We start from the raw sequence: 14432 nt of genomic DNA, 5'->3' as shown, positions 1-14432 counted from the left end.
TAGATTGCAGAATAAAATTAAATGAAAGAAAATCCTAACATTACTTGTTTTTGAGACATTGGACATTTTTATCCGCGGACCGTTAAACTCCGCTCTACCCTATATAATTATATAGGGTCTACACTAAATATAATTAAAACTTATAACTATTCTAGAAAAATCCTCACTTGCTCGTATCAAACTTGCTTAAAATAATTTAAGAAAAAAATGCCAAATGTATCGCTATCAAATTACATTATCAAGAGTTGCCTATCACAGTTTTAAGAATACTTTGAGAATCCGTGATATAAACAAACCCATGATTTAGGAACAGCGGGACCCCGACAACAGGGCGTCTTCTAGTGTTGTGACGTTTGGTATTTTATAAATCCTAAGACCTGTACTTGAATACTAAGGTTCCAGAATGGTGTACAATATTTGAATGGAATTTAATATAAGCTATATTGTCAAAAAAATTCATATATGTATTAGTACTTTCATATTTTAGCCAATAATGCAAACACGTGCATGCATTTCCGCTTCTCTATTCGCATAATAAGAAAGAAACAACATAGTAAGAAAACATTTTCTCATATGAACTATTTCAACAATATAGTGGTAAATAACAGGAGACGAACTTGTTTCATATAGTCAAAAGTACTTTGCACATTGAAGTAAAATTATAAAACATGAATAAAATACTTTTTCTAGTGTAAATAATCATTTGTGTAATTAGAAATCATTATAGATAATATTTTTTAATTATAAATATTTATCAGAATTTTCTCTGACACAGTATGAATTGAAACTCATTAGAACTGAAAATTGCTTCGCACAATGTTAATAGAAACAAATGTTATCAATGAGTATATAGATTATTGGACAAAAATGACTATTAAAACGAAAATCATTTAACGCATTGATATTTTGAAATATTCTAGGAATTGTATAAATACAAAAAATCACATTGAAACGTCGAATGCCATGAAAAATTTATGTCACCATAAATAGTAACCGAGCAAGTTTTATGATAGTATCTCTATAATTTTCAAAAGAACATTTTCAAACAAGCAAAGCAAAACTCGTATGATTTCTCGTTTATTTTAATACACGATGGAACATGAAATACGTTTGTGTATTTTTGTAATAGATTTTATTTGATTTATTAACTTCCCGAAGGAGAACTTTATGTTTTCATAAAAAATTCGATTCGCTGATTTTATGTTTTCTCGACGTTTCAAGCTATTGTGAATCGAATGAGAACAAATTTGGAAAATATATATGTGTGTGACACAACAGATTTTTTTGCCGTAAATCGACGTTTTCTCCAAAACCGATTTCAAAAATTTAAAAGCCATTCGATGTATCTCGATGAGGACTATAGTTTGTCAGTTTTGCGCCACGATCGGCCGAATCGTTTCTTTGTAAATCACAGAAAAATGAAAAAAAAATTCCACGTTTTAGCCCGCAATTTTGAATTGATTTTAAAAATTCAAAAACCGTTCGTAAGATATTGGTTGGGAATCGATCTGATTAGTTTTTTGGTAAAGATCGGGATTCATGATTTTTTTTGACGGTAGATACCATAGTCTTATAGATCCTACTAAAATATTAAGAGCCCTACGATAAGTCGTTTAATTTTAAAAATTCTTCAAATTAGTATTGTTTTTTAGCATTTGTCAAAATTAGACCTTTCATCGACGTTTTCTCAGAAACGTCTGAACCAATTTCAGAAATTTAAAAGCCATTCTATGTATCTCAATGAGAACTATCGTTTGTCAGTTTTGTGCTACGATCTTCCGAGTCGTTTCTTTGTAATTTGAAAAAAAGTGTTAAACTTTTCGTCCACATTTAAGCTCATACTACCAAATCGATTTTAAAAAATCAAAAACTGTTCGAAAGATATTAGTTGGGAATGATACTGATTAGTTTTAGGTGAAAATCTACCGAGCCGTAATTAACTGTTGAAAGAAAATTTAAGCCGATTTTTATGGAACTTTTTTTGGCGAAATATATCATGATCTTACTAAAATATTACGGCCTTACGACAAGTAGTTTAATTTTAAAAACTCATCAAAGTTTGAGAAAATGAGTAATTTTTTTGCGTTTGTTAAAATTAAAATTAGACGATTTACTTGGTATAAATATAAAGTACTTGGTCTTAATGAAGATATTAAACCGTTAAAGTCCTACGGGAACTGCTTCAACTATAAAAATGATTGATTCTTGAAAATTTGCTTTAAGAAAATACTTTAAGTTAACGCATTCGTTCGTTTTCAATTGTGTGTCATAAATCCACTCGGAATACTTTTAATCACTCATAAATTAATTTATTTTGTATTGATTAAGTAACTTGCCTCAAGGCAAAATACCAATACCAACTAGTTGTTGTAAATTTCGTACAATTAAAAACATTCAGTATAAGTCACAACTTCAATACTTATAATTCAATTCAGAGTTCAATTATTTCCAATACGTAATTACAAGCTTCAGATAAAATAGGTAAATTTTTATAATCGAAGTTTAACTTGATCTTAATAAATAATTAAAAAGCTTTATTTAATGTTTACCTCAAAGCGATGCAAAACAAACGTAGTAGTATGATGTTTTTTTAAGAATATGAAGTTAAAAATCATAAATAATGCATGAATGAGTTAATAAAATTATTTAAATTTAATATATAACTTACCCCGAACATTTTGGACTAAGAAGATTAATAAGAAAATCGTTCCTAAACAGGTTCCAGGAGTCACTATATATTTATGGAACATTTCAAGACGCTCCTCTTATTTTAAGGTTATTTATAATGTCATTCGTCATATCACAATTAAAACTAACCAAAAGTTAATATATTCTTATTAATATGAAAAAAAATAAAACTAATGCTTTGATCTTAGGTTTATTAAGCATTGTTTGAATTAAACATTACTTAAAATAATGCAATTTATATAATAAAATATTCAAAGGCATCATAAATGTAGAGAATTACACTTTTTTGTTACCGCACTACGTAGTCCATAAGAAACTAAGAAATACAGTACTTTTATAACTACACAGTAGTAATATAAATCACATTTTAATCTTTTTTGGTTAAAAATATATTCTGACGGAATCACAATACGACTCGCGTAAATACAAAAACATACTGAAGTTTGAAGGAGGATTTCGGATTCTGTATGAATGTACTCCTGGCGGCAAACATCTCAAACTAACCGGGGCGGCAATTTTAAAACCAAGCATTGTTATGCGAATAAAACAAACGACATAAACAAAAATATTATTAAGTTTATTTCACATAAATTGATAAGAAATGTATACATTTATTTATAATATATATAGACTAATGGCAGATTATTTATTTTTATATATGTATATCCAACTAGATAAGTTAAACATGCACTCATTGAGTTTCATCATCTTTTAGTAGTGGCATTTCGTCTTCTTCCCCTTCTTGACGAATTTTGATGTGGGCTGTAAAATGTACATGTTTTCATATAGAAAATAATTTAAAAATTCATTTAAATGAGCTAATAAACGAATACAAAAAAAATATGAAAAAAAAGAAACATTTCACATATAACATAAATTTCTCCCTCCCACCAATTGAATATGTTACAAACATCAATGATTATATAATGAATACTAACTTTGCTTGAACTAGTTGCCAACTAAAATAGATACTGAACAAAAGAACAGATGCCAAGAAAAATGTACACAAAGAAACATGACCAAAACATAAAACGAAACTCATACACTTAACATTTTAAAAATTATGATGTGTGTATATATAACAATTTTTATTTAATTTGAAGCAAATAATATTAAGCAGCGTTTGTAAACCATATAAAAATGTATGATTAGAATTTAAAAAATAGAAAGATACTTATAATCAATTTACAGAAAACTTTTTGTTTTGAAGAACACAACATATTTCCCTTATATTAAAACATATATTATGTATGTATGAATAAACATATTTTATTAATATATACATTTTACTAATGATGCAAAATGAGTAGAATTAGTAGATGCCACATAGAGATTTTAATATCACCTGCTATTTGCAAAATAAAACATGTACTTTTAAATTTATTAGCAGTTCACTACTTAAAAATATTCGTAGATTACGGTACTGCTATAACATAGATAGCTAGATGAATAAATATCTGTGTGTGTTAATTAAAGTTGATAAGTGTTAGTAAGAATAATTTTCAAACTAAAAATTATGAGGAAGCAACATCAGATCACTAAGCATACTGGAAATAATGATAAAATAACAGTAATAATAATAGCAGGATACAGCCAAACTATTTTATTGAGTTGCACTGACTAATGTGCAAAAAAATATAATCATGCTTTGTATATTAGTTATACTAAACAAATTTACTTAATGTTATGTTTGTATTTACAATAGACGGAAGCCAATCGTAGAAATTAAATATAAGTAGAATAACAAGTTTTCTCAAATTATAATCAACTAGCAATAAATATTCTATTTGTCCAGTCACATAATCCGTTACATTTTACATTTTATACCTTAGAGAGTTTTTAAATATTATATATATATAAATGTATAAGAATAAATTCATCTTTGTTATCATTACATGTTGAAAATTGAATTCTACTGGTAAAATATTTCATAATCTATAAAAAGAAATCATGTTTAATTCACGAAGACAAAGGATTCTTAGAGCAATGCAAAACATCTACAGTTCAGTTAAAAAGAAATCATGTAAATCAAAGTTCGATATTAAAATGACAAAATGTAAACATTCTCAAAACCTAACATTAATTATACATTTTGTCTACTATTAATAAATATATAATACCTATATACGACTTAAATGAATGCTACTATATACTGACACGTATTATTCAATGATATTGTTTCCTTTGTCGAGTTTTGTACCGATTCTGCATATGCGTACCATTTTTGTCAGTTTGTGATTGCGGTGCTTGTGTAGAACCAACACTTTTTGGTGGATATGGTATTCTGAACAATTGAATTCGGAGATGATCACATATTTCTAAGCAGACTTGTGCACAGTATCTCATCAGATCGAAGATGGACAAAGCCAAACAAAGGCAGAGAACATAATATTCATTTACAAAGTTGTTGAAATACTGATTTAGGAATAATAAAGATGGTCCTAATAGAGCCCAGTCTAAATATTCCATTTCACTTTTTGTCATATGCGCGACCTGCAAATAAATTGTATATCAAATACATACTTCATATTTTGTATGAAATATACTAGATATACATATATGTATACTAGATATATATATGTTCATGTTCGTACCACTAATCTGTTTGTGACCTTTGCAGCTACCATTCCAAAGGCGAGAATATACAAAGCGGGATGATTCTCAAATATATTGTCTGGACTCTTCTGGCAAATAATGAATGCAGGAATAACAACCAAACTGAATGGTATTATTGGTGACAAAACACTTGTACCCTGACAGAAATAAAAGTTATGTAGCAACAAAATAAATTGATACAAACAATATATTGATAAAATTATAATCATACAATAACATACATTCCTCTGATCATGCAAAATGAGATATTAAAATACGTGCCACTAAAACATGCAAAGATTTACGTTTTTTTAAAGCAACAATATGGCGTTAAAATGTGTTATCTTATTGAAAGTTTATGAACAAAAGCATTCTAAGATAATTATGAACCACAAGAATAACAAGCATATGTTTTTCATATTGTTTAGTATAGTACTATTTTATTCTCAATATCATTTCAATGATATTATGAAACAATAGATATACAAAATTTATGTAATAAAAATGTTAAACTAAATATGAATTTTTGACAAATGAAAAATATAGAATTGAATAATAAAATTAAAGGAGAGAATTCATAAATCATTGTGTTCTCTTGTTTCGATTAAAATAAAAGTTAATTTTAAATGTACTAATTATAAATAAACTATACACAAACTTTCATTATCCTTACAGCGACAGTTGATCCATTTTTCCCAATACCTCCTGTAAAGATAATGATTGTGTAACCGTAGATCACGAGCAAAGCTAAAATAAATGCAATGTAGACTGGTATCAACTTCATTTCCAAATTCAAACCAGGAAACTGTTCACCGCCATGCAATTGAATCATGCAATTATTACGAATGAATATTTTACAATCACAACATATAAAATTGCTTCAAACAATGCTTTTGATTTATTTTAATCTGAAGAAATCAAAATTTTGAAATTATGAGTATCGAATGAAACATAAATTTGCAAGCATTAGTTTGTATAATTTATATGATTTAATAAATATGTATTTTTCTTATTCACACTTGTGTCTTTTCATCAAAAATCAATGTATGAAGCGAACGGAAAAATAATTTGTGTATTTGAATGCATCTGAAAAGATAAATATGAAAAATGTGTTAATATACATAATATAAATAATGCTGAAATAATATAATTTAAAAGTAAAATAATTATTAAGCAGCGTGATTATCTTGTCGTGCAGATGAATAAGAGATTAAATACGATTAAAAATAAAAATCAGGCATGCAAGAAATTTTAGAATTGTTCCATATGTAAAACAATTCATAGTGAAATATTTGCTTAATTGATAGTTGTATATATATATATATATATATATATATATATATATATATTGTTAACTATTCTTAACATTATTTATACAAAATGAATAAACTAAATTTTAACATATATAAATAACAATATTGAAAAATCGAAAACTTAATGAAAGAAAAAATCATTCAATTTATATTAGTACTTTGAATTTAAAAATTGGTAATTAATTTCCTAGAGCTATTTATAAAAACTCACAAAGAAAATTTAAGTAATAAATGTTGAACATAAAAGAAGTTTAAACATATTTAAATGATCATGAAAAGGTAATCAATTAGTTGTATACATAATGGAATAATATATATATATATATATATATATATATATATATATATATATATATACATAAACATACATATAGACATACAATCATGTATAAACATAAACCTACTCATTTTTGCACTAGCAACAAATCTTCAAATATGTTTCTTCGAATTGCACTCACAGTAGGTTAATCCTTTTATATTTTACTTTTACTAAATACTTTATTTATTTGACAAAGTTAGTGCAAAAAAGAATGTAGAGTACCATAGGTGAAAGATTAATAGATTTTCCAAAATAACACTTGATACTTTCACTTATAATACTATTGAATATAAATATAATTCAGCCCGGGCTTACACTTAGTCACACACACACGCAAATACATACATACATACATATATATATATATATATATATATATATATATATATATTTATTATCAGGAAAAATATGGAATTAAATAGAGTAAAATCTGTTCATGCTATTGCAGAAATGAGAATCAAAATAAAATTAACAAAAATGCTCGATTATTTAAATTATGCTATAATCGATCAAAATATTAAATATGACTAATAAAAAACTTATAAAATTTTATTGTTTTTCGTGATGGTATAATTTTGTGCCTTAACAAAGCGTTATCAAGATTAATCAACATATAGATTCATAAAGTCAAGTGCGCACTATCAAAAATAGCATTAAATAGGGTAGAGAGCAACTTAAACCCAATAACACCATTTGATCTTTAATATACGCTTACACCATATAAATAAAATAAACTAAAGGTATCTACTAAGCAAAAGCTAATATGTTTAATAAAATAATAAATACTAATATATAATTAAATTAAATAATTGACATCTCTTGTAATCTTACAGCGACAGTTGAACCATTTTTGCCAACTCCACCAGCAACAAATGCATGACAAAATCCTAAGAACACATGGAAATATCCAGCAAAGAAAATGCCGCATACAACATAGTTCCAAGACCAAAAACTCAGTAATGGCATCTAAGATATTGAAATAGACAACATATTTAACTTATATTAAACAGCATAACAATGGCAATCAAAACTTAAATACGCACTAAGAATGACAAAGCATGTTATGCTTGATGCCGCAATTTCGAAAATATATAGAATTTTATATAGTAAATTATATAATAAATTTAATAATTTGTTTTCTACTGCTTTAAAGCATGCTTTGCATTCGATTAAAAATTCCTGAAATACAATTTATTATTAATATATAAAAATCTGCAATAAAAAGAAATAATTAGTATACCTAGTATTGTAATGTAAACCTGTAGCATAAATGTTAAAATATATATATAACAATATATGTTAACTGCAACATCATCTCCTAACTGCACCATGTTTCTAATTTTAGCTGAAAAAAAGTATATGAAAGGTTGTGCTTGTAGCAACAAATCTCATCATGAGTCTATAATAAAAAAATACATGCTGGATGTAAAATTGCAATTATACTATCATTTATTGAAGTTCATTCAGGTTAGCAAAATTTGTTTGATTATTAATTCATGCACATAACAATGGTCCAGTATATATGTACAAAAAAGAAATTAGCATAAAACATTATTCAAAAAAGAAGTTTGTTTAAAAATCAATACTACAAAATGTTATTCTTTCTAATTATGCCTCTAAACCACATGCTCCGAACATTAACAAAGTATTCAATGAGTTTTAAAGAAAACTGTTTTCTAACTACTTTTCTACTGTTATTTTGATCAGAAGCAACTATACATGTTAATGCATCCTACTCCAAATACCAACAATTTATGTTTAAGTTTAAGATCAAGAATAATTTTTCTCCCATACTAAAAAACATTCACTCAAAAACTATTAAACACATAAAAAATTTAATTTTTAATTGAGTATAATAAAATTTCAAATCAATTATAAAAATAAGATGCCAACTAAATTATAGCATTAATAAAAATCTAAAAAAATGTTCAACTTAAACTGTGCCAACTTAGTATGGTGTGACAATGTATTTTTACAAATTAAAATAGTAACCATAATTCATACATTTGTATTTGTAGTATTTATAAATATAGGTAAAATATTATTGTGGATGTGATATATTTGTACTGACAAGAAAGCAGAGGACATTGTCATTTCCAAAAAAATAAGTGTTATAATTACAAGTTCTGATCTTATTTCATTGTATATCATTCCGTCCATCGGGGTTTAAAATAAATCTTTCTAAAATTGTTCATTAAGATTCTAAATAAAAAAGTTAATTGGCATCTAAATTAAACATTTCATTTACAAATACATTATTGTAAGTTTTTATTAAAAAGTAAAATAAAATTAAAGACAAAATAACGCCTATATTCAAACTTTTACCAAGATACATTTGATTACGCATTTATTTAGTCGAATATTACAATTAGAATTTCCTAATATCTCCAAACTTACAGCTACAGTAGAACCATTTTTGCCAACGCCTCCTGCTAGAATTACAGCCAACATGTTGTACAGGGACCAGCATCCACAAACAATAGTCATAATAATGACAAGAAACCTAAGCTCAAACCATGAGCCAAACTAAGAAATCAAAGTTATAAAAATAAAAATCTAGATAATTTATATTAGCAATTGGACTATATAAAATAAATATAACTCTGGACTATATAAAATATCCTATAAGAATTTCATATCCATATAATAAATATATAGTTTCTATATTAGTGTCATAATTATATGTCTTATTTTAAAAATAATATAACTGCAGCATGTATATAGAAAGCCTTTTATTTCAAAAGATTCATTTATATCATTAACCACTTAATTTTCATTTTTTTTATAAAATTTCTGGCAAAAAATTAAGATTTTTTTAAATTATTGTAATGTGTTTAGAATGTTATTACCATGAGATAAAAAAAACTGAAAAAACACTTTTTTAGTATAGTTTAGTTTATAATAACAAATGAAGGTATCAAGTCACAGACCCAAAAAACGCATTGGTGTATAATTATATATTCAAAGAATTGAAGTTATTGATTTTTTTACCTTACTATATGTAGTAAAATATAATATAAAATAAATCTTTTTTGGTGTAATACACTTCAAAACAAGGTAAGGTACATAATTCCACTGCCTGATCTACATTTGATCATATAAATTGCGATTTTCTTTTAAAAATTCCTATGAACTGAGTTCGTTCATGTGCAAATTTGCCAGCTTTGCGCAAACAAACTGAGCTCGAGAGTAAGCATTTAGTGGTCAATGCATAATTTATTAAATAAATTTTTTAACATCTAAATAAATAATGACTGACCTTATTCATCCATACTGATGGACCAAATGCTGCTGATATCATATGTATTGCAAATATCGTAAATTGTGCTTCTGTGACATCAACTCGTCCAAAACGTAAAGTTCCTGAGACATATGTTTGCCAATGAGCACAATAAAACAATGACATTGCACAGAAACACTGAAAGAGTAAAAAATATTTATTTGTTACAAACCTTTTTATTTGAAAATAATATAATAATAATATATTACAGTATTTTTGCTAATTCATGTAAAATTATGAAGATAATGATAAATTTCAATAGCAGGAAATGATTGGCTAAAATGTTCTTCAAATGATATTGTTGTTATAAATTAAAATATCTCTATCAACATTTATAAATGAATTATAGAAAAGCAATTTTATCATATCACATATTGTATATCTACATTTTATAAAAAATGTATATATATACATATATTATGTATGCAAAAACGCAATTAACCTGGAAGAACAGCCAATTTGGATAATTTCCCAGCTGAACGGCAATACACGCAGATAGAGCAACAAAAACAGTAGAAATTGAATCACACCCATGGTCGAATAACTCTCCTAAAGGGCTTGATGAGTTTGTTCGCCTTGCTTGTTTGCCATCAATAGCATCGAGACTTTGATATACAAACAGACCAAATGCACACAATGCACAAGCCCATCTTGGAGCTTCAATTTTTGCATCTGGACTATACCTATAAAATAAAATAACGAAATTTATATAATACATAAAAATACATATACAAATAATAGACAAAGCAAAATTCAAGCAATCAAGTTTTTTCAGAAATGTTTGAGGCAAGTAATGTAAGAATCCTACCTTCATTTATAATTTGATACTAAAAATGATCTTTTTAGAGTCCTAAAGTCCTAAATTAAAGTTACTACAATCTGCCATACTATATCATAAAAATCTTATGTTTGAACTCAATAATTTGTTATTGACTAATAAAGTGTATGTAAAAAAGTTTTAGTCATAATATAAATAAATAAATAAATAATTGTTGATAGGCATAGATTGAAAAACACCATGCAATTGTACTAATAGTAAAATATCAGAGCAATGTAAGAACTCAAAAAATCGAGAGAAGTAGTTTTTTAAATGCAATACATTGCACAATTTAATTCTTTTGGCTAATTCAAATACGAAATCAATTGGCAAGTTCAATTGTAATTAAGAATAAATAATGCAAACAATAGTATAATACTGTAATAGTGTATAATGTGTATAATAGTAGTGTATAAATTAAAGTTACTACAATCCCCCATACTATATTATAAAAATCTTATGTTTGAAATCAATAATTTGTTATTGATTAATATATTGATTGAAAAACACCATGCAATTGTACTAATAGTAAAATATCAGAGCAATGTAAGAACTCGAATAAATCAAGAAAAGTAGTTTTTTAAGTGCAATACATTGCACAATTTAAATCTTTTGGCTAATTCAAATACAAAATCAATTAGCAAGTTTAATTGTAATTAAGAAGAAATAATGCAAACAATAGTATAATACTGTAATAGTGTATAATAGTATAATAGTAGTATACACCTAAGTCTGTTTTTACACGGTCTTTTTGTACACGGTTTGAAAATTGAATATTTTTAATTTTTTTACACGATTTTATTCCATTTAGCACGATTTGAAATTTTATGTGCTTAACTTTTTTTTGTCAAATATAATTTTTGCGAAGTATGTTGATATCACAAAAAAGTATTTATGAAAGAAAAAAGTCTGAAACCATCGATAGTATCGATAGTTTGCGAACACTAGCTTAAAGATTTAAGTGAATTCCCCTTTAGCGCGTACAAACAATTTTTACATTTCACTTCAAAGCAAATGTGAATAGCACTAACTAAAATAAACATGAATTCTTGTTCTTAAAAATTCTTGTTTTTCACTAATTTTAATAGGTTTTAGAGATTAGGAACAAAACACCCATTTTTGTATAAGATCAATGTCTTTTTTACACGTTTTTTTTTTACACGGATTCTTCTGGAACCAATCTACCGTGTAAAAACAGACTTAGGTGTATAATGTGTATAATGTGTAATAGTGTAATACAAATAATAAAGATAAAAGAAAAATATACAATTTATAACAAACTATTTTAGACAATAATCATTATTTAAAACAATAACCATCATTTAAAACAATAATAATATTTAATCATCCAATGTTTTATTCATCTTAATAAACACCGATTGATTGGCTCAATGTGCTTATTAGAACTATAGTTTAATGTATAATTTAATGAAAACATTAACACATATATGACAAAATTTGCACAAACATTTCTAATCTATTCCTAATAAAATAATATAGCCACAGGTTAGAAAGTTTCAATTAAGAAGGTTAAAAGAAAGTGGCAAATTCTCGTAAGCGTGTGATATTTTATGTTTGAATATGAACAATATAACCTAATTTTCGACTTACCATACGAGAATAAGTGTGGTGACGATATTTACAAATAAACCTACAATAGTAATTAAATTAGGAGCCAGCCACAAAGGGACTCGTGCTACGAGCCAACACCACCATGGTTGTAACCAAGGGTCTAAAATACTTATATTCGAACACGAATATTTATGATCACTCAGCCGTTTTAATTGTGCTGCGTTTAATAGTCTTTCCTTGTAAAATAACATAATAACGATTTACTAATATTAACACTAAGCGAATTATTTCACAGAGAAGCCATGCACTGAAATTGTTCTATAATTAACTAACATTGAACCTTAAATTTAACAATTATGTACACAAATTCGCGTTGAACAAGCGAGGCGCAAGAACAGAACTGATTGTGACGTTTCACGAAACAACTTGCTGCTGCGAAAAATTCAAATTTGACAGTGCCATCTACAAATCGGTAAGGAAGAATATCACGTGTTAATAATAGGAGAGCTGGAAGGCTGAAAGTTGTATCGTGTGTCTATTTATTTTAAATAAAATATATACAAATATACATATTTGTACATATATAGAAATATACAAATATTCGTTTTCATAAAATTCGAATCCATATTTGCAAATTTGTACTTACATGAAACTTATATTTAACTTCTCGAAGGAGAAGTTTATGTTTTCATCAAAAAATTCGATTCGCTAATTTTATGTTTTCTCGACGTTTCAAGCCATTCTGAATCGAATGAGACCAAATTTGGAAAAAGTATGTGTGTGTGTGTGTGTGAACAGATTTTTAAATTTGTGAATGATTTAGAATCAATCATTAAAATAATAATAATAAAATTAATATTTTATTTTGCATTAAAAACAACCAAATTATAATAAAACTAGTGCGGCACATGGCAACGTGCATTACGGCAAATTGGTGGAACTTTCCGTACCGTAATTATAAATCTTGTTACGAAACCCAAAAAAATTTACACAAAATGTGTACACATTATTAAAATCTCGCCAAATGACATTTTTTAACTTATTTTTATTGAGAGTCCATAACCGCTGGACCTGCCTTCCATAAAATTTAATCATATCTTCATCTTGTCAATACAAGTAAAATGTTTTTTGATTTATTAAAATCGGTCGCTCCGTTCTCTTAAAAACTGAATTACCGTTTTTGGCACTTTTTGCCCCGTATCTTCGGAACGGCTAGACCTGCCTTCGCCAAAAACTAATCAGCATGTCTCCTAATCAATACGAATCGACTGTTTTTTGAATTATTCAGATCGGTTGATCGATGTTCCCGAAATCGTCGAGAAAAATTTGTATCCGTACACACACACACACACACACATACATCCATTTTTTCTAAGGTATGCCAAAGTATTCAGAAAACTTCAAAACGAAATTAAAAATTTCTAATTTCAATTTTTTTGCGATTACTATAACTTACCCTACGGGAAGTTAACTAGTTGTACGTAGCATTTTGCCTTAATACGATTTGCATGAACTTCTTGATACGAATACACAATCAACTTAATCAATAAGAATTGAGATCCATAAATTTAGGTATATAGGTAAAATGTTTAACTGTTATTTCAGAAATAAAATATTTGCTTTCACAAAAAAATAATCAATACAATTTTCAATTGATGTCTTTCAAACATACATATAATATTTGCAATTGTATACATTACGTTAGTTTGTTTAACACATTTAATTTTATTCATTACTTGTTCTAAAAATAAAATTTATTTAAGTGTGGACGTCAACGGTAATCAGTAGCCACCGACGAAACACACCAAAGAATGTACATATGATTCGGCTTCTGAGTAGATTCGCTCA

At 26.7% G+C, this 14432-nt stretch overlaps 2 protein-coding genes across 2 annotated transcripts in view; both read right to left on the bottom strand.

Moving 5' to 3' along the window:
- The window catches only part of LOC113371060 (low-density lipoprotein receptor-related protein 6-like), a 36773-nt gene extending 33788 nt beyond the window's left edge, over nucleotides 1-2985 (bottom strand). Inside the window, 1 exon segment of the mRNA XM_026611708.1 lies at nucleotides 2669-2985. Coding sequence (XP_026467493.1) covers nucleotides 2669-2750 — 82 coding nt within the window. The 5' untranslated portion in view covers nucleotides 2751-2985.
- A 338-nt stretch (nucleotides 2986-3323) lies between these two features.
- Nucleotides 3324-12983, bottom strand: LOC113370008 (cholinephosphotransferase 1). Its single transcript, XM_026610646.1, has 7 exons — nucleotides 12624-12983; nucleotides 10638-10878; nucleotides 10175-10333; nucleotides 9313-9441; nucleotides 5283-5441; nucleotides 4908-5181; nucleotides 3324-3450 (listed from the first exon to the last, which is right to left on the bottom strand). Exons 1-7 carry the CDS (start codon nucleotides 12833-12835, stop codon nucleotides 3380-3382), a joined length of 1245 nt encoding a protein of 414 aa, XP_026466431.1. The 5' UTR covers nucleotides 12836-12983; the 3' UTR covers nucleotides 3324-3379.
- Nucleotides 12984-14432: the final 1449 nt, after the last annotated feature.

The sequence above is a fragment of the Ctenocephalides felis genome, unplaced genomic scaffold (assembly GCF_003426905.1).
Source record: "Ctenocephalides felis isolate EL2017-DRISC unplaced genomic scaffold, ASM342690v1 CF-g0.4_SCAFFOLD_01492, whole genome shotgun sequence".
Taxonomy (NCBI): Eukaryota; Metazoa; Arthropoda; class Insecta; order Siphonaptera; family Pulicidae; genus Ctenocephalides; species Ctenocephalides felis.
Note: the sequence above shows the minus strand (reverse complement) of the source record. Positions and strands in the feature narration are given on the sequence as shown.